Source organism: Leptodactylus fuscus, chromosome 7, assembly GCF_031893055.1.
Source record: "Leptodactylus fuscus isolate aLepFus1 chromosome 7, aLepFus1.hap2, whole genome shotgun sequence".
Classification (NCBI taxonomy): domain Eukaryota; kingdom Metazoa; phylum Chordata; class Amphibia; order Anura; family Leptodactylidae; genus Leptodactylus; species Leptodactylus fuscus.
The window spans coordinates 100,327,980-100,349,696 of record NC_134271.1 but is presented as its reverse complement, the minus strand read 5'-3'; the positions used below and the strand labels follow the sequence as shown (position 1 = coordinate 100,349,696).

Genomic DNA, 21,717 nt, shown 5'->3' with positions numbered 1-21,717 from the left:
ATAGTCCTTAAGAAATCCTCAGCCTCCTGACATGGCTTCCATCAGAAGAACAATCCAGACAACAACCACATGGTCTTCTCATGGGAAACAATTTATCTCTGCCCAGTCTCCTCCTAGAATGTTGTCATTAGGGATATGAGCTCAGCCCTCCATCTTCAAACAAAATAACTCTGAACAGTCATAATTCCTAGCCAAATGATCATGGTATTAAACCAGGGGTATAATGGCTGGTAGTGAGGCCCCCATCATTTAGACACCAAGGATGACATCCCAATCACCTTTGGTGAATGAGTTCTGTGCCTAGACCCTTTTCCTGCTCTCAACACTAGTAATTTGGACTTTGAATGTTCGGGTTGGCCTGGCCTACCCAGGGAACTTACCAGTGTAACTTTGGCATGTCCTCCTAGGCAGTTATTATCAGAAAACCATATATTCTTTGAAAATGACCTAGGAGACAGCTTGTCTATGAATATTGATTGAGGGAGCTTTGAATCCACAAATCCAGGATGCCCCCTACTAGGGATAACGAGATTAGCAAGGGTATGTTAATGGAGATAGCCAGAGCACAACAAAAGGCCATTGTGCTCATTATGTCCGCAGGGGATTCCCACAGAGAGATGGCAGGAAAGGTGACCATTCATAGTTATTTGGGTTCAAGATGGAGGACGGAAATTCTCCACCTAGTGACATCACTTGGGGAGGAGACTAGGATAGGTATATATGGTCTCACCCCAGACAAAAGCTAGAGTTCTTGCTGTGGACAGCCTATAGTGGACACTAGCTCTTTGACTCACTTAAGAAAGCGCTGTATGCCAACCTGCTGAAGCCTAGAGACCACAAACTTTTTCCGGTATTGTTTTATCTTTAATTTATATTTTATTATATTTTATTTCCAGTACTATATTGTGATTTTACCTGTATTTGCATGACCATCCACTGATCATCCTCTGTAGCATATGATTTAGTACTTGCTCATGAACTGCTGCAAACATGTACGTTAGCATCTTCTAGATAAAACCTTTATTTGATATTCTTTTTCTTTTTCAGTACAAGATGCAGATTTTCATTACAGGCCAGACACTTCACACACTGGATGTGTCCAACCAAGATACTGTGTTCGATATTAAGGTATGTACTAGAGAAGTACAAATCTGATGGAGGGCTACATAGCTACATAGTCCCTTTGTTTCTTGGGTCCATTTTTTACCTCTGAAATACTGTCTTACAACCAAACCCTTCCAAAATCAGTCATTTTGATGTGAAAACTGTATGGCAACAAGCTTTTGTTAACTGTCTATTGGCAACTATCAGAATTATAAATGCATTTCAGACTGAGATCTAGGATCAGTACAATAAAAGTAATCCATTGTACTTCGCGTTAGGCCTTACTCACATGGGAGCATTATAGCCATGATTTCTATTGATTCCACTGATCCAAACATGAAGTACCATAAAGATCTACTATTTATAGTCGTTATAGATGTATTGTAAGAGTTCTGTGTTTTAGGACTTGTGTCTTTGGTTTTGTGTTCTGAATATTTTTTTTCCATCTGTCTCTGAATTCTAGACCCATATAGCTGAGCTTGAAGGCCTCTTGGACTGTGATCTGATTGTGTCATTTTCTGGACTTTCTCTGGAAGATGAGACTGTTCTATCAGAATGTGGGGTGCAGGATCAGTGCACCCTGAATGTGACGGGCAGGCTTCTGGGAGGTAAGAGAACTTCATGTATAAACTATGATCTATGAAGAATCAGCACAATTCAGCCATTGTACATTGGAATTTTGTAATATTTGAGAAGGGTCTTCAAAGAGTTAAACAGTGTATTCTTCTTGCAGGTAAAGTCCATGGCTCGCTTGCTCGTGCAGGGAAAGTGAGAAGTCAGACCCCCAAAGTAAGTGCCATTTATTGATTTCTTTGCATGTAATTTATGCTGCTTAGCTCTCAACCAGAGCCTTCTACATTAACATGGCAATCTTTACTGTCTGATGAAGGTCTGAAATGACCGAAATTTCATAGATTGGAAATGCAGCTGCCTTTCCCAATTTGTGACCTGATAGAGAAGCTCGAAATTATATTTTTTGGGCAATTTTTTTTTACATTTTTTTTTTTTTTTAAATCTGAACTTTTGATGCCTTTCTTTTCTAGGTGGAAAAACAAGAAAAGAAGAAAAAGAAAACTGGACGAGCTAAAAAACGCATGCTGTACAACCGCAGATTTGTTAATGGGGTTCCTACATATGGCAAGAGAAAAGGTCCCAATTCCAATTCTTAAGTCATGTCTTCTTCCTCTCACGGCAGATCGATCTGGGACAGAAGAACTGATTTAATTTTTAATTTCGAAATAATTTATGTAAATTTTGTACATTTATCAGAAATTTGTATTTTTTTTTATTTTGCTAATAAAACTGCATATGTTTTAAAGAGACAAAATGATCACAGTTTTTGATTTATTCACTTTTAGTTATACATAATCCGTGCAAGACCCAATACTGCTCAAGTGTATGAGGCAAGTATAACATGTATTATACAGTACTAGTATTACCTGCATGTCACAATCCACCTCTGCTCATACACAAAGCTTCAAAATACAACTCCATCAGCTACATTTGTTACCCAATAACAAAATACATATCCCTATATATGGTCTATACATATTGGTACCTTTAAGGGGAAGTCAAAAAAGCCAGAATTCTGTTTCCATTTTAATTAAAACTGGCATACTTGCCCTGGTGCCAGATGTGTTATGTGTTTCAGGGTGCAGTCACCCAATTTCTTACCATACAGCCATACAATAAGAAGTTTCTACATCCATTATATTATTGTGTGGGTAGGTTTCATAATGCCCCATCCAGTGGTGCTCTGCCCCAGGACCTGAGCTCAGGTTACGCATAAACCTCAACATGGACAGAAACCTAAGTGGTGTCAAAGTGAATGGTAAAGCTATATAGAGTGCTACCTGCAGTGATAATGATACAATATATATGTTCTGCTGAATTATTACCTAACCACTAAGTTTCCATGTCAGAACCCTTTACAGGTACATACATGTGGCCTCAAACTCTCTATATAAGCTAATGGTGCCATTGAGGAGCTGAAACATTGCTGTTCATGTTTGCTATGGGTGAATAAAATGTTGGATTATTTTGGATGATGCCACTTCTGACTTTCATTTTGGATTCCTGGAGTTGTAGGACTGTGTGGAAATGGTCTGACTGGGCTTCTGCTTCTACATTTATTATTGAACACACATATATACTAAAACTTTGCCCTACCAATAGGAAAAAAATACAAAATTAAAGTGGAGCCACCTCCACTATATTATGGGCCACGGCCATTAAAGTTTATTTGTTTTTAAACTAACTACTGTATGGGGCCATTCACACAGCAAAAATGAAGAGGAATTCCTCTTTATTCTCCATATTCCAGGAATCAGTCATAGCTTTCCGCTGCTGACTAGGCCTAGATGAATGGGCCTAATTCATAGGGATTCTCGAGACACAGACTCCGCAGCAAGATAGAGCAGGACACTTATTTTTCCAGCATCATGCTGCGATTTCTGTTTCCTATTGAATACATGTAAATATCTGTTACAGACCGCTACTGTTGAAACATACTGATGTTATCAAATTGCATATGGCCTTTGAATACTCACTTGGGTACCATCAACTTATTCCTAAGCTTTTCTCGGGCATTGTTTGCCCAAAAATATTTGGGGGCTGAAACTCCCTGATACTGGACAGGATAAGTTTACTCCACCATTTAATTTCCTGGATCAGATCTGTTTTATGCAAGATTCGAGCTGCTTTTTCCACAGCTTCATAAGTGACTGAGCAGTGATTGAATTCCTATGAAATTTAATATATAAAATATATTTGCCCTGAAATTAAATTAAATATATAACAATATTTGGACCACCACCAGTCCAACTGGATACTAGACTACCTCACAAACCGCCGTCAGTATGTGAGAGCCCGGGATTGTGTGTCTGACACTGTGATCTGTAGTACGAGGGCACCACAAGGTACAGTTCTTGTCCCATTTCTCTTTAGGGCTAGTTCACACGTGGGCAAAGGGGCGGATTTTGACAGCGGATTTCGCTTCAAAATCCGCCCCTTACAATGGTGGTCTATGCAGACCGCCGGGCTTCTTTTTTCCACTAGCGGCGGGCTGCTGCTAGCGGAGAAAAGAAGCGACATGCCCTTTCTTAAGGCGGAAGCCATTCATTTGAGCCGACATAGGAGCGGAAAACCGCGACTGCGATGGTCGCGGCAGGCGGGTTTTGACCAGAGAGAGACGCGGCTCGCCGCATCTCTCTCTCTGTCAAAACCCGCGCGGACGGTTCACATGTGAACTGACCCTTACATTGTACACTGCTGACTTTAGGTGCAACTCATCCAGCTGTTACTTACAGAAGTACTCCGATGACTCTGCAGTAGTAGGCCTCATCACTGATGGTGACGATACGGAATACAGAGACTTAAACCGGGATATTGTTGAATGGTGCCAGCGGAACCAGCTCAGGATTAAAGCTGGGAAGACCAAGTAGATGGTGGTGGACTTTAGTAAGCGGAGAAGTGCTCCGATCCCGGTGGAGATCCAAGGGACATGCATTGAGATAGTCAAGACCTATAAGCACCTGGGTGTGCTCTTCTCTTCTCAGCTTATGCGTGTCTACTTCTGTAATATATTACTGTGTATTATCCTGTACCTGTATTACTATGCTGCTGTAACATACTGAAATTTCCTCACCGTGGGACAATTAAAGAATTATCTTATGCTATTTTATGTAGCGGAGCCGTCTGTATGTGACGTGTATGTAGCAAAGCTGTGTGCGTGACGTTTATGTAGTGGAGCTGTCTGTGTGTGACGTGTATGTAGCAGAGCCTTCTGTGTGTGACGTATATGTAGCGGAGCCGTGTCTGTGTGTGACATGTATATAGTGAAGCGGAGCTATCTGTGTGTGACGTGTATGTAGCAGAGTCTTCTGTGTGTGACGTTTATGTAGCAAAGCTGTGTGTGTGACGTGTATGTAGCGGAGCTGTGTCTGCAGTCGGCTGTACAACCAACATCACTTAACATCAAGTAGTTATTTAAGCTATTGGGTGAGCTGGACTATTTTTTTATCTTGGAATTTACTTCATATGGACTTTTTTCGTTGTCTCCCCTAAGCTTTGTTATATAAGATGGACACATCTGTGGGTTATACTTCGTTGACGCTTTCAGCTGGCAGAGCATCGAAAGCGGCAGCTGTATTTGATCAGGAAAATCCTATACTGCTAACCACTAATTCAGATTTGAAATCCTTGATGAATCAGTGGGAAAAATTTCTTTCGCAAGAAACTAAGGTCACAAGGGACTGTTTAACATTGGAAAAATATTTAGCCAATAATATGATACCACGTGGCCTGCGGTTAAAGAAATACCCGACATTTATTTACAATGATGATTTCATCAGGGGTTGGAATGATATTCTTTCTAAATGTTCTTTGGATCTAATGAAACATATACTGTAGTTGAATATGAAAAAAAGAAATTAAACACACTGAAAGTGTGCAGTCAGCTGTACTATCAACGTCACTTCACCCCCCCCCCCCCCCCCCGCATACCATATTTTTTGAATGAACAGTGGGCATCTCCCAGCTCACCCTACAGCAGCAGGAACAGTGGATACAACGTATCGCAGCGGTGTCAGCAGCCGTCATACTTGTGCACACGGAACATCGCGCACAGTATTCAGCCGGCAGCAATGTTTATTGGGGGATGTCTTACTTTCGGGGGTGCCTTATATTAGGCAATTCATCAAAACCTCTGCTATGTCTTACTTTCGGGGGATGACTTATTTGTGGAGAAACAGGGTATGTATTTCTCTCTTGTAATATACTACCGTACTATCCATGATGCTGTATCACTGAAATTTCCCCATTGTGGGACTATTAAAGGATTATCTTATCTTATCTATGCATCTAATTAAACATTTTTGTAAAGCCACCTGTTCGGACTCCACAGCTGTATACCCTATTGCCAAAGGATACCATTCTTGTCTGGAAGACTGTAAGGGGAGTTCTGTTTACTTATCTGCTTCCAAAAAACATGATACTAGGAGTAACTCCAGCAGGTAACAGGCCCTATTTACTTATTTATCCTGGCTCCTGCTTACAGCCGCCTGCGCTTCTCCTTCTGCAGAGGCCGCTGTGAGCAGGAGCTGAGGGAACATAACAAACACTGTTACTTACCTCTCCTGGCTCCAGGCAGGCTTCAGGTCTACTTGTGTCGGGATGCAAGCCCAAGCTCAAGTGAAGTCCTGTATGTCATGGAAGAAGGTCAACATCAGCAGGGACTGCACTGGAGCCAGGGAGAGGTATCCTCCTCTGTATCTCTGATTATTACTTATTTTCTGGGGAAAAGACGCCAGAGTATAATAATTGTTCATGGGTTTCCACACTGGGAGAAAATACTGTGTGCAGGGGCCACTATGGGGCATAATACTGTATGCAGGGGCCACTATTGGGCATAATACTGTGTGCAGGGGCCACTATGGGAAATAATACTGTGTGCAGGGGCCACTATGGGGCATAATACTGTGTGCAGGGGCCACTATGGGGCATAATACTGTGTGCAGGGGCCACTATGGGGCATAATACTGTGTGCAGGGGCCACTATGGGGCATTATACTGTGTGCAGGGGCCACTATGGGGAATAATACTGTGTGCAGGGGCCACTATGGGGAATAATACTGTGTGCAGGGGCCACTGTGGGGCATAATACTGTGTGCAGGGGCCACTATTGGGCATAATAGTGCGTGTAGGAATGTAGGGGGGTCGGTTGGTTGGGTGAGGGGTCGGTCAGAGGAAGGGGGCCCATGTCAAAAGTTCGCCATGGGGCCCGCCATTCCTAGGCCTCATCCCACTGAAGGAAATACAAGCTAAGAAGTTTATTCTACTAATAGCATGTACACACTATGGAGCGGTGGATATAGAGATATCCGTCTTCCACTCCCTTCAATAGGGAGATTCCATTCTGCTAAGACTGCACATTGCAGGAAAGCTGCTGTTTTTTATTTATTTATTCTTATTTATTTTCTTTATTTATTTATTTTTATGTGCTGCGGATTTTTGAGCCAATCTAAAAAAAATCAAAGTCCAGCAACAAGAAGTCAAATATCTCCTTCATCCTACCACCTGACTATGGACTGCGAGAAGAAGCTGATGACCATAGCTTGTGGTGAGATGACAAAGCCTGCAAGGCTGGACTAGACTATGGAAAATACTTTTTCTTTCCTCTTCACGCCTTTCTATGGAGTTTTGTAAACATGGCTGAATAAAGGAATCTGAAAGAAGTATGTACTTTATTAATTAAAGAAAACCTTCACATAACTCAATAAAGCAGCTGCACACAATGGAAGACATACAATGCTAATTTTGTCATTGTGTACAGCAGCTGCTTTGTGTATTTATACACTTTTAATAGAGACGGGGGTTTTTGCAGGTAGGTATTTTGGTTTTTTAAAGCTTCATTTACAAAACACCATGACCGCAGGCTCAGGGCCTGTTCACACCATGTTCTGATTAACAATTGAACTCATCTTATTTCCAGTGCTATATTGTGCTTTTACCTGTATTTGCATGACCATCCACTGATCATCCTCTTTGTTTGTTCTTTGTGAGACAAAATAGCGTGGCTTGTATTACCTTTCTGTCCTAATTATTGTCAATGTGAAGGATTGCCCTGCCTTGCCATTCCACTTGGCACACCTGTGGTCATTCTTCTTACCTTACTTTCCACTCTCACCCCGAGAGTGTCCGTGTCTTATAAGATAATACCAAACAAGCTTTCTAAATTTTATATATTTATTACCCTCGAATGGTTCGGCACTAGCCATTTAACATATACAGAAATATTTATCGGGGTGACCGACAAGCAAATATGGTTACAAAAGCATAATACTGTAGAATAAAATAAAAAGTGATATAAATGATAGAAATACCCAAATTAATCTCTGCTCCAGGGCACATGCTTATAGTCCTTAAGAAATCCTCAGCCTCCTGACATGGCTTCCATCAGAAGAACAATCCAGACAACAACCACATGGTCTTCTCATGGGAAACAATTTATCTCTGCCCAGTCTCCTCCTAGAATGTTGTCATTAGGGATATGTGCTCAGCCCTCCATCTTGAAACAAAATTACTCTGAACAGTCATAATTCCTATCCAAATGATCATAGTATCAAACCAGGGGTATAATGGCTGGTAGTGAGGCCCCCATCATGTAGACACCATGATGACATCCCAATCACCTTTGGTTAATGATGAGTTTTGTGCCTGGACCCTTTTCCTGCTCTCAACATTAGTAAGTTTGGACTTTGAATGTTCGGGTTGGCCTGGCCTACCCAGGGAACTTACCAGTGTACACCTCCTAGGCAGTTATTATCAGAAAACCATATATTCTTTGAAAATGACCTAGGAGACAGCTTGTCTACGAATATTGATTGATGGAGCTTTGAATCCACAAATCCAGGATGCCCCCTGCTAGGGATAACGAGATTAGGGTATGTTAATGGAGATAGCCAGAGCACAACAAAAGGCCATTGTGCTCATTATGTCCGCAGGGGATTCCCACAGAGAGATGGCAGGAAAGGTGACCATTCATAGTTATTTGGGTTCAAGATGGAGGACAGAAATTCTCCACCTAGTGACATGCCTTGGGGAGGAGACTAGGATAGGTATATATGGTCTCACCGCAGACAAAAGCTAGAGTTCTTGTTGTGGACAGCCTATAGTGGACACTAGCTCTTTGACTGACTTAAGAAAGCGCTGTATGCCAACCTGCTGAAGCCTAGAGACCACAAACTTTTTCCGGTATTGTTTTATCTTTAATTTATCTTTTATTATATCTTATTTCCAGTACTATATTGTACTTTTACCTGTATTTGCATGACCATCCACTGATCATCCTCTGTAGCATATGATTTAGTACTTGCTCATGAACTGCTGCAAACATGTACGTTAGCATCTTCTAGATAAAACCTTTATTTGATATTCTTTTTCTTTTTCAGTACAAGATGCAGATTTTCATTACGGGCCAGACACTTCACACACTGGATGTGTCCAACCAAGATACTGTGTTCGATATTAAGGTATGTACTAGAGAAGTACAAATCTGATGGAGGGCTACATAGCTACACAGTCCCTTTGTTTCTTGGGTCCATCTTTTAGCTCTGAAATACTGTCTTACAACCAACCACTTCCAAAATAAGTCATTTTGATGTGAAAACTGTATGTCAACAAGCTTTTGTTAACTGTCTATTGGCAACTATCAGAATTATAAATGCATTTCAGACTGTGATCTAGGATCAGTACAATAAAAGTAATCCATTATACTTCGCGTTAGGCCTTACTCACATGGGTGCATTATAGCCATGATTTCTATTGATTCCACTGATCCAAACATGAAGTACCATAAAGATCTACTATTTACAGTAGTTATAGATGTATTGTAAGAGTTCTGTGTTTTTGGACTTGCATCTTTGGTTTTGTGTTCTGAATATTTTTTTTCCATCTGTCTCTGAATTCTAGACCCATATAGCTGAGCTTGAAGGCCTCTTGGACTGTGATCTGATTGTGTCATATTCTGGACTTTCTCTGGAAGATGAGACTGTTCTATCAGAATGTGGGGTGCAGGATCAGTGCACCCTGAATGTGACGGGCAGGCTTCTGGGAGGTAAGAGAACTTCATGTATAAACTATGATCTATAAAGTATCAGCACAATTCAGCCATTGTACATTGGAATTTTCTAATATTTGAGAAGGGTCTTCAAAGAGTGAAACAGTGTATTCTTCTTGCAGGTAAAGTCCATGGCTCACTTGCACGTGCAGGGAAAGTGAGAAGTCAGACCCCCAAAGTAAGTACCATTTATTGATTTCTTTGCATGTAATTTATGCTGCTTAGCTCTCATCCAGAGCCTTCTACATTAACATGGCAATCTTTACTGTCTGATGAAGGTCCGAAATTTCATAGATTGGAAATGCAGCTGCATACCTTTCCCAATTTGTGACCTGGTAGAGAAGCTTGAAATTATATTTTTTGGGCAATTTTTTTTTTTACATTTTTTTTTTTTTAATCTGAACTTTTGATGCCTTTCTTTTCTAGGTGGAAAAACAAGAAAAGAAGAAAAAGAAAACTGGACGAGCCAAAAAACGCATGCTGTACAACCGCAGATTTGTTAATGGGGTTCCTACATATGGCAAGGGAAAAGGTCCCAATTCCAATTCTTAAGTCATGTCTTCTTCCCGTCACAGCAGGTTGATCTGGGAAAGAAGAACTGATTTAATTTTTAATTTCGAAATAATTTATGTAAATGTTGTAGATTTATCAGAAATTTGTATTTTTTTTATTTTGCTAATAAAACTGCATATGTTTTAAAGAGACAAAATGATCACAGTTTTTGATTTATTCACTTTTAGTTATACATAATCCGTGCAAGGCCCAATACTACTCAAGTGTATGAGGCAAGTATAACATGTATTATACAGTACTAGTATTACCTTGCATGTCACAATCCACCTCTGCTCATACACAAAGCTTCAAAATACAACTCCATCAGCTACATTTGTTACCCAATAACAAAATACATATCCCTATATATGGTCTATACATATTGGTACCTTTAAGGGGAAGTCAAACAAGCTAGAATTCTGTTTCCATTTTAATTAAAACTGGCATACTTGCCCTGGTGCCAGATGTGTTATGTGTTTCAGGGTGCAGTCACCCAATTTCTTACCATACAGCCATACAATAAGAAGTTTCTACATCCATTATATTATTGTGTGGGTAGGTTTCATAATGCCCCATCCAGTGGTGCTCTGCTCCAGGACCTGAGCTCAGGTAATGCATAAACCTCAGCCTGGACAGAAACCTAAGTGGTGGCAAAGTGAATGGGAAAGCTATATAGAGTGCTACCTGCAGTGATAATGATACAATATATATGTTCTGCTGAATTATTACCTAAGCACTAAGTTTCCATGTCAGAACCCTCTGCAGGTACATACATGTGGCCTCAAACTCTCTATATCAGCTAATGGTGCCATTGAGGAGCTGAAACATTGCTGTTCATGTTTGCTATGGGTGAATAAAATGTTGGATTACTTTGGATGATGCCACTTTTGACTTTCTTTTTGAATTCCTGGAGTTGTGGGATTGTGTGGAAATGGTCTTACTGGGCTTCTGCTTCTACATTTATTATTGAACACACATATATACTAAAACTTTGCCCTACCAATAGGAAAAAAATACATACAGTCCTATGAAAAAGTTTGGGCACCCCTATTAATCTTAATCATTTTTTGTTCTAAATATTTTGGTGTTTGCAACAGCCATTTCAGTTTGATATATCTAATAACTGATGGACACAGTAATTTTTCAGGATTGAAATGAGGTTTATTGTACTAACAGAAAATGTGCAATATGCATTAAACCAAAATTTGACTGGTGCAAAAGTATGGGCACCTCAACAGAAAAGTGACATTAATATTTAGTAGATCCTCCTTTTGCAAAGATAACAGCCTCTAGTCGCCTCCTGTAGCTTTTAATCAGTTCCTGGATCCTGGATGAAGGTATTTTGGACCATTCCTCTTTACAAAACAATTCAAGTTCAGTTAAGTTTGATGGTGGCCGACCATGGACAGCCCGCTTCAAATCATCCCACAGATGTTCAATGATATTCAGGTCTGGGGACTGGGATGGCCATTCCAGAACATTGTAATTGTTCCTCTGCATGAATGCCTGAGTTGATTTGGAGCGGTGTTTTGGATCATTGTCTTGCTGAACTATCCATCCCCGGGGTAACTTCAACTTCGTCACTGATTCTTGAACATTATTCTGAAGAATCTGCTGATACTGAGTGGAATCCATGCGACCCTCAACTTTAACAAGATTCCCGGTGCCGGCATTGGCCACACAGCCCCAAAGCATGATGGAACCTCCACCAAATTTTACAGTGGGTAGCATGTGTTTTTCTTGTAATGCTGTTTTTTTTGGACGCCATGCATAATGCCTTTTTGTATGACCAAACAACTCAATCTTTGTTTCATCAGTCCACAGGAACTTCTTCCAAAATGAAGCTGGCTTGTCCAAATGTGCTTCTGCATACCTCAGGCGACTCTGTTTGTGGTGTGCTTGCAGAAACGGCTTCTTTCTCATCACTCTCCCATACAGCTTCTCCTTGTGCAAAGTGCGCTGTATTTTTGACCGATGCACAGTGACACCATCTGCAGCAAGATGATGCTGCAGATCTTTGGAGGTGGTCTGTGGATTGACCTTGACTGTTCTCACCATTCTTCTTCTCTGCCTTTTTGATATTTTTCTTGGCCTGCCACTTCTTGGCTTAACAAGAACTGTCCCTGTGGTCTTCCATTTCCTTACTATGTTCCTCACAGTGGAAACTGACAAGTTAAATCTCTGAGACAACTTTTTGTATCCTTCCCCTGAACAACTATGTTGGACAATCTTTGTTTTCAGATCATTTGAGAGTTGTTTTGAGTAGCCCATGATGCCACTCTTCAGAGGAGATTCAAATAGGAGAACAACTTGCAATTGGCCACCTTAAATACCTTTTCTCATGATTGGATACACCTGGCTATGAAAATCAAAGCTCAGTGAGGTTACAAAACCAATTTTGTGCTTCAGTAAGTCAGTAAAAAGTAGTTAGGAGTATTCAAATCAATAAAATGATAAGGGTGCCCATACTTTTGCACCAGTCAAATTTTGCATATTGCACATTTTCTGTTAGTACAATAAACCTCATTTCAATCCTGAAATATTACTGTGTCCATCAGTTATTAGATATATCAAACTGAAATGGCTGCTGCAAACACCAAAATATTTAGAACTAAAAATGATTAAGATTAATAGGGGTGCCCAAACTTTTTCATAGGACTGTATATCAAATTGCATATGGCCTTTGAATACTCACTTGGGTAGCATCAACTTATTCCTAAGCTTTACTCGGCATTGCTTGCCCAAAAATATTTGAGGCTGAAACTCCCTGATACTGGACAAGATAAGTTTACTCCACCATTTAATTTCCTGGATCAGATCTGTTTTATGCAAGATTCGAGCTGCTTTTTCCACAGCACAATTTCATAAGTGACTGAGCAGTGATTGAATTTCTATGAAATTAAATATATAAAATATATTTGCCCTGAAATTAAATATATAACAATATTTAGACCACCACCTGTCCAACTGGATACTAGGCTACCTCACAAACCGCCCTCAGTATGTGAGAGCCCGGGATTGTATGTCTGACACTGTGATCTGTAGTACGGGGGCACCACAAGGTACAGTTCTTGCCCCATTTTTCTTCACACTGTACACTGCTGACTTCAGGCACAACTCATCCAGCTGTTACTTACAGAAGAACTCCGATGACTCTGCAATAGTAGGCCTCCTCACTGATGGTGACGGTAGGGAATACAGAGACATAAACCGTGATTTTGTTGAATCGTGCCAGCAGTACCAGCTCAGGATTAATGCTAGGAAGACCAAGGAGATGGTGGTGGACTTTAGTAAGCGGAGAAGTGCTCCGATCCCAATGGAGATCCAAGGGACATGCATTGAGATAGTCAAGACCTATAAGTACCTGGGTGTGCTCCTCAATAATAAACTAGACTAGGCTGATCACCTGGAGGCGCTGCACAGAAAGGGTCACAGTAGGCTCTACCTGCTCAGAAGACTGATGGCTTTTGGAGTCCAGGGGACACTTCTTAGGGCCTTTTTCAACTCTGTGGTTTCTTCAGCCATCTTTTTCGGTGTGGCCTGCTGGGGGAGCAGTATATCAACCAGGGACAGAAATAGATTTGACAGGGTGATCAGAAGGGCCAGCTCCGTCCTGGGGAGCCCCCTGGACCCAGTACAGGTAGTGGGTGACAGAAGGATACTGTCCGTGGTGAGCTCCATGCAGGAGAACAAATCCCACCCCATGTATGAGACCTTGATGACACTTGGCAGCACTGTAAGTGACCGACTGCTTAACCCCTAGTGTGAGAAAGAGCGCTATCAGAAGTCCTTCCTTCCAACCGCGATCAGGCTACATAATCTACATCAAACCAAGCGAAGATCGCTCGCACAGAGAACTAAATGATTATGGAGCTGTCTGTGTGTGATGTGTATGTAGGGGAGCTGTCTGTGTGTGACGTTTTTGTAGCGGAGCCGTGTCTGTGTGTGACATGTATGTAGTGGAGCTGTCTGTGTTTGACGTGTATGTAGCGGAGCCAACTGTGTGTCACGTGTATGTAGCAGAGCTGTGTGTGTGACATGTATGTAGGGGAGTCGTCTGTGTGTGACATTTATGTAGCAAAGCTGTGTGTGTGACGTGTATTTAGCGGAGCCATCTGTGTGTGTCGTGTATGTAGCAGAGCCTTCTGTGTGTGACGTTTATGTAGCAAAGCTGTGTGTGTGACATGTATGTAGCGGAGCTGTGTCTGCAGTCTGCTGTACTATCAATATCACTTCGCACAGTGAACTTAATGGTCCTGCAGTTTGTCTTTTTTTCTTTCTTTTAGTTGCTATGTCTAGTATCTCTCTATCTGCCATGAGCTTGTACTGTGTTTCCCCGAAAATAAAACAGTGTCTTAGATTAAATTTTGGTCCTAAAGATATGCTATATCTTATTTTCAGGGGATGTATTATTATATTTTTGTGTGCTGCTGCCCCCACTGTGCTACACTGATATGTGCTTGCTGCGCAAAGACTTTATGAAGAAAAACATTGCATTGCCGCTGCTGTGATACCGTACATTGTATCCATTGTTCCTGCTGCTGTGGGATGAGCTGGGAGAGTGGACCGGTGTGAGAAACCGTCATACCTGTGCACACGGAACATCACGCACAGTGTTCAGCCGGCAGCAATGTTTTTCTTCATACAATCTTTACGCAGAAAGATTATTATTATTGGGGGATGTCATACTTTCGGGGGGTGCAATTCATCAAAACCTCTGCTATGTCTTACTTTCGGGGGATGACTTATTTTATGGGGAAACAGGGTATGTGTTTCTCTCTTGTTATATACTACTGTATTATCCATGATGCTGTATCACTGAAATTTCCCCATTGTGGGACTATTAAAGAGGACCTTTCACCATTTTGCCCACAGGCAGTTCTATATACTGCTGGAAAGCTGACAGTGCGCTGAGTGCGGTACCGTAGCTCTTCTATGGTCAGAAGGGCGTTTCTGTCACTCAGTCAGAGACGTCCTTCTTCACAGCACAGCCTATCGTGCTGTGCTGTGAGAGCCGGGAGGAACTCCCCCCTCCCTCCCTCCCTGATAATGCTCGTCTATGGACGAGTACTGCGAGCAGATGGAGGGAGCGTTCCTCACGGCTCTCACAGCACAGCGCGATTGGCTGTGCTGTGAAGAAGGACGTCTCTGACTGAGTGTCAGAAACGCCCTTCTGACCATAGAAGAGCTACGGTACCGGACCGTAAGCTATTCACACTGGGCCCAGATCGGGAAAGCCGACAGTGTGCTGAACACTATGGGAAATAATACTGTGTGCAGGGGCCACTATGGGAAATAATACTGTGTGCAGGGGCCACTATTGGGCATAATACTGTGTGCAGGGGCCACTATGGGAAATAATACTGTGTGCAGGGTCCACTATGGGGCATAATACTGTGTGCAGGGGCCACTATGGGGAATAATACTGTGTGCAGGGGCCACTATGGGAAATAATACTGTGTGCAGGGGCCACTATGAGGCATCATACCGTGTGCAGGGGCCACTAGAGGAAATATTACTGTGTGCAGGGGCCACTTTGGGGCATAATACTGTGTGCAGGGGCCACTGTGGGGCATAATACTGTGTGCAGGGGCCACTATGGGAAATAATACTGTGTGTAGGGGCCACTATTGGGCATAATAGTGCGTGTAGGGGTGCAGGGGGGTTGGTCGGTTGGTTGATTGGTTGGGTGAGGGGTCGGTCGAAGGAAGGGGGCCCATGTCAAAATTTTGCCATGGGGCCCCGCCATTACTAGTTACACCACTGGCCTCATCCCACTGAAGGAAATACAAGTTAAGAAGCCCCTTCTCAAATAATAGGTACAATCACAGGGCTGTATTGTGTGCACTTATACTCACCCCTCTTAAAACTTTACCAACGCCAACTTTAAAGCTCAATGGCTTAGCACCTTTCTTCTTCTTTGCACCTGGTAAAATATACATTAACTTTTGTATTATATATACTTTTTCTTTTTTTAATACATGCACTAAAGTGGTGTTCTAATCTTGGGATGGGATTGATCAATAACTGTAGTGACCTAATAGATGTTGGAAAGTAGAATATGCCCAAACCAGAAATACAGTATGTCTATTATGAAATATATATGTATTTTATTGTATGTCATATATCACCTGCTATTTCACACCAGTATTTGTCTTTGTAGACTTGTCCTGGCATGGTCACAGAGGAATCATGTAATAAATCATGTAATACATGTAATACATGCAGCTTGTCCCCATGGGCAGTGTGAGGATCCATAAGATCTGTCTCTGAGCCCCAGAGTTTTTATTCTGCTAATAGCATGTACACACTATGGAGCGGTGGATATAGAGTTATCCGTCTTCCACTCCCTTCAATAGGAGATTCCATTGTGCTAAGACCGCACATTGCAGAAAAACTGATGCTTTTTATTTTTATTTCTCTCAAATTTACTGCGGATTTTTGAGCCAATCTAAAAGTTCAGCAACAAGAAGTCAAATATCTCCTTCATCCTACCACCTGACTATGGACTACTGAGAAGAAACTGATGACCATAGCTTGTGGTGAGATGACAAAGCCTGCAAGGCTGGACTAGACCATGGAAAATACTTTTTCTTTCCTCTTCACGCCTTTCTATGGAGTTTTGTAAACATGGCTGAATAAAGGAATCTGAAAGAATGTACTTTATTAATGAATGAAAACCATTGCATAACTCAATAAAGCAGCTGCACACAATGGAAGACATTCAATGCTAATTTTGTCATTGTGTACAGCTACTGTGTTTTTTCAGATAGGTATTTTTTTTTTTAAGCTTTATTTACAAAACACCATGACCACATAAACAATACCCCCCATGAGAATACAGGCTAAATACATCTATTTTCATCTGCTCTTTTGTCTCTGCATAAATGTTTTTCAGTGTTCAGGTTTTTCTCTTCGTCCTCCTCCATTCTCAATTAATAAGGGATAAGGCCTAGTTCACATCTACGTTCGGTATTCTGTTCAGGGAGTCCTCTTGAGGACCTCCTAAATGGAATACAGAATGCATTAAAATGCGGTGAGCAGTGAAAGTACATGGACCCCATAGACTATAATGGGGTCTGTGTGTTTTCCGCGTGGTGTCTGCACTAGTTATGCAGAGAGAAAAGTCGTTCTTGAAATACTTTTCTTTCCGCTCGATTTGTGCGGACACCGTGCAAAAACCACACGGACCTCATTATAGTCTAGGGGGTCCATGTGTTTTCACTGCTAACTGCTTTTTAATGCGTTCGGTATTTCGTTGGGGGGTCCCCAAGCAGACTTCCCGAATGGAATACCGAACACAAATGTGAACCAGACCTGAGTTGTATTCAGTTTATAGAGTTGGGATTTGAATAGCGGGCCAGATTTACTAATGGTTAGACTGTGTGAACAGGCAGTCTATAAATACAGCAGATTTATCTCAGTGATTGATGCCGGATGATATTCTGGTGCATATGCCCTATTAGTGGATATAGGTGTCATCTGTATGACGACATCTATTGATGGAATACTTCTGTATGAGCTGATTTTGAGAAAAGGGTTTTCTCAGTGTGACAACTCCTATAAAGTACAGCTATATAACTTTTGTATTAGTTTATGCTTTGGACATACTGTATTTGTCAACATTTGGCAGCGGGGTTGTAAAGGACTGGTATGCAAAACACACCCTGGAAATTTTCAGGGGAGACCAGGCCCTGTTGCTTGTTATGTGCTCCCTTCTTTTTATGTGTGTCACATGCCTTTTGGCGTTGTGAGCAAGCAATGAGCTAACAACACGCTGTTTTTTTTTTTCCCGCTATGTGACTGACATAAAATGGCCATGTCACCTGTAGGATGAGAAGCAGTCCGGGAGATGCGGTAACATTTAGCTGGACGACAGACCCACTCATTTGGGACGTTTCCCCTCTGTATGGGAGCCTACTCGACATTTCAGGAGAGTTGGCAAATATGGTTTGGGAGGAAGGGGGGTGATGATGAGAGACCCCCAGTTATGTATTTTTTTCTGTGGTGTATTATTCCTTGTCCGTATTACACCTAACACAGTGTGGCTTTTATGGCTGTTATCAAACCCTTTGTTTGTCCCATTCTGATCACATTTGCATACCCATTGCTAAACTCATTATCTCCGCAGGGGGTTCCTGCAGAGAGGTGTCTGGAAAGGTGACCATTCATAGTTATTTGGTTTCTAGAGGGAGGATGGAAATTCTCCACCTATTGTCATCACTTGGGGAGGAGACTAGGATAGGTATATATGGTCTCACCCCAGACAAAAGCTAGAGTTCTTGTTGCTGGACAGCCTGTAGTGGACACTAGCTCTTTGACTGACTTAAGAAAGCGCTGTATGCCAACCTGCTGAAGCCTAGAGACCACAAACTTTTTCCGGTATTGTTTTATCTTTTATTTATCAGTACTATATTGTGCTTTTACGTGTATTTGCATGACCATCCACTGATCATCCTCTGTAGCATATGATTTAGTACTTGCTCATGAACAGCTGCAAACATGTACATTAGTATCTTCTAGATAAAACATATATTTGATTACCTTTTTTCTTTTTCAGTACAACATGCAGATTTTCATTACGGGCCAGACGCTGCACACACTGGATGTGTCCAACCAAGATACTGTGTTCAATATTAAGGTATGTACTAGAGAAGTACAAAACTGATGGAGGGCTACATAGCTACACAGCCCCTTTGTTTTTCGGGACCATCTTTTAGCTCTCAAACACTGTCTTACAACCAACCGCTTCCAAAATAACTCATTTTGATGTGAAAATTGTAAGCTTATATCAGTGTCATAAGGCCAATTTCCTAAGTGCCCGTAGTGGAATGCTTAGGTGAAGAGATGTTTTAAGACTTTCTGCATAACTCAGAGCTGACATCTCCCAGCAGTCCTTGTGTATTCTGAGAATTGTGCAGGACTGATGAAGGAAAACTTTTGTTGCCATTGTGGATAAGATCTATATGGCAACAAACTTTTGTTGACTGTCTATTGGCAACTAGCAGAATTATAAATGCATTTCAGACTGAGATCTGGGATCAGTACAATAATAGTAATCCATTGTACTTAGAGTTAGGCCTTACTCACATGGGAGCATTATAGCCATGATTTCTATTGATTCCACTGATCCAAACATGAAGTACCATAAAGATCTACTATTTACAGTTGTTATAGATGTATTGTAAGAGTTCTGTGTTTTAGGACTTGCATCTTTGGTTTTGTGTTCTGAATATTTTTTGTACATCTGTCTCTCAATTCTAGACCCATATAGCTGAGCTTGAAGGCCTCTTGGACTGTGATCTGATTGTGTCATTTTCTGGACTTTCTCTGGAAGATGAGACTGTTCTATCAGAATGTGGGGTGCAGGATCAGTGCACCCTGAATGTGACGGGCAGGCTTCTGGGAGGTAAGAGAACTTCATGTATAAACTATGATCTATGAAGAATCAGCACAATTCAGCCATTGTACATTGGAATTTTCTAATATTTGAGAAGGGTCTTCAAAGAGTTAAACAGTGTATTCTTCTTGCAGGTAAAGTCCATGGTTCGCTTGCTCGTGCAGGGAAAGTGAGAAGTCAGACCCCCAAAGTAAGTACCATTTATTGATTTCTTTGCATGTAATTTATGCTGCTTAGCTCTCAACCAGAGCCTTCTACATTAACATGGCAATCTTTACTGTCTGATGAAGGTCCAAGATGGAGCGAAATTTCATAGAATAAGTCATGTGATTGCCTTAACCCAATAAATCTGATCTAGAGTGCAAGAATAACCTCAGAGTGCTGGTATTCATTAATTCATGTGTGAATTGGACTGGGTTCCTCCCTGAGCACCTATATCCTTAGGCATGCCATATTATCTTGGCGTATTCCAAAATTCATACTTTCATTGATCTTTCAGTGATGGGATATCCTAGCAAGGGGTATTCCTATCTTATCTGGAGCTGTGTGTGAAATGACTGTGGTTTTATTAGCCAGTTGCTTAAGTGTCCTGACTATCTGCATGTTTGAATGGATCACCCACTTTTTAACAGGTTTTACACTATAAGAAAAGATGGTTGCCTTTTTCTGAAAACTGTAACACACATGACCATTAGTTATACGTGGTATTGCTGCTCCGCTCTATTTATTTCAGTGCAGCTGAGCTGTAATACCAGGCAAAACCCATAACCAGGTGTGGCACTGTTTATGGAGGGAAAGCATTTTTATTTTTCAAATCCTGTATAACACTCCCATTGGAAATGCAGCTGATGTGTAACCTGGTAGAGAAGCTTCTCATAGTTTGACATTCTTTTACACTGAAATGTTAACTTGCAATTATATTTTGTTGGTAATTTTTATTTTTTTTTTAAATCTGAACTTTTGATGTCTTTCTTGTCTAGGTGGAAAAACAAGAAAAGAAGAAAAAGAAAACTGGACGAGCCAAAAAACGCATGCTGTACAACCGCAGATTTGTTAATGGGGTTCCTACATATGGCAAGAAAAAAGGTCCCAATTCCAATTCTTAAGTCACGGCGTCTTCCCCTCACGGCAGGTCTATCTGGGATGGAATAACTGATTTCATTTTTAATTTTGAAATAATTTATGTAAATTTTGTATATTTATCAGACATTTGTTAATATGTTAATTTTTTAATTTTGATAATAAAACTGCATATGCTTTTAAAAGACAAAATGATCATGGATTAATTTTTAATAGCTTTTAGTTATACATAATCCATGTAAGATATAACCAAAGTTTATTTATATAAACATTTAAAAATACAAAACAAAATTGAAAAAAAGACAAGAAGAAAAAACACACCCAGATAAACCATCATACAGGTAAGTATAGCATACAATATTGTCTATCACATAGAAAGAGGGGGCAAAAAAATACATAGTGTTCAACATTAGAAAAAAAACACATATGTGCCAACACAAATGTGGTGTATAGTTTGAATGTAGTGTTAGTCAAATTTACTCCCTTATAGTGAAAGGAAATTATCAAGTAAATGCCATAAAATTACCATGAAAAGTAGTGGAAAAAAGTCCCAACTCGCGTTTCACCTGTTCTGGCTTCCTCAGGGAAGGTTCCCCAAAGTGAGCGATTCAGGCGAATGCACGCATGCCATAGGTTCACCATCACTGGTATAGGTATTACCTTGCATGTCACAATCCACCTCTGCTCATACACAAAGCTTCAAAATCCAATTCCATCTGCTACATTACTTTTGTTACCCAATAACAATATACATATCCGTATATATGGTGTATACATATTGGTACCTTTAAGGGGAAGTCAAACAAGCCAGAATTCTGTTTCAATTTTAATTAAAACTGGCATATTTGCCCTGGTGCCAGATGTATTGTGTGTTGTAGGGTGCAGTCACCCAATATCTGTCCATTTTGTTTTGCATCCATTTAGCTGATCAGTTTAACAGATGCAAATGGATGGCCATAAAAAA

General features: G+C 41.0%; 3 protein-coding genes across 3 annotated transcripts in view; all 3 read left to right on the top strand.

The window, feature by feature from the left end:
* LOC142214019 (ubiquitin-like FUBI-ribosomal protein eS30 fusion protein) overlaps nt 1–20,779 on the top strand; it is a 57,799-nt gene extending 37,020 nt beyond the window's left edge. The window contains exons 2-5 of the mRNA XM_075282703.1: nt 18,834–18,914; nt 19,538–19,682; nt 19,808–19,863; nt 20,654–20,779. Of these exons, the coding sequence (XP_075138804.1) occupies nt 18,840–18,914; nt 19,538–19,682; nt 19,808–19,863; nt 20,654–20,779 (402 nt within the window). The 5' untranslated portion in view covers nt 18,834–18,839. The remainder of the gene's footprint in view (nt 1–18,833; nt 18,915–19,537; nt 19,683–19,807; nt 19,864–20,653) is intronic.
* LOC142212730 (ubiquitin-like FUBI-ribosomal protein eS30 fusion protein) lies at nt 1,054–2,273 on the top strand. Its single transcript, XM_075280733.1, has 4 exons — nt 1,054–1,128; nt 1,568–1,712; nt 1,838–1,893; nt 2,148–2,273. Exons 1-4 carry the CDS (start codon nt 1,054–1,056, stop codon nt 2,271–2,273), a joined length of 402 nt encoding a protein of 133 aa, XP_075136834.1.
* Nucleotides 9,058–10,273, top strand: LOC142212732 (ubiquitin-like FUBI-ribosomal protein eS30 fusion protein). The gene is made up of 4 exons (XM_075280734.1): nt 9,058–9,134; nt 9,574–9,718; nt 9,844–9,899; nt 10,148–10,273. Exons 1-4 carry the CDS (start codon nt 9,060–9,062, stop codon nt 10,271–10,273), a joined length of 402 nt encoding a protein of 133 aa, XP_075136835.1. The 5' UTR covers nt 9,058–9,059.
* Nucleotides 20,780–21,717: the final 938 nt, after the last annotated feature.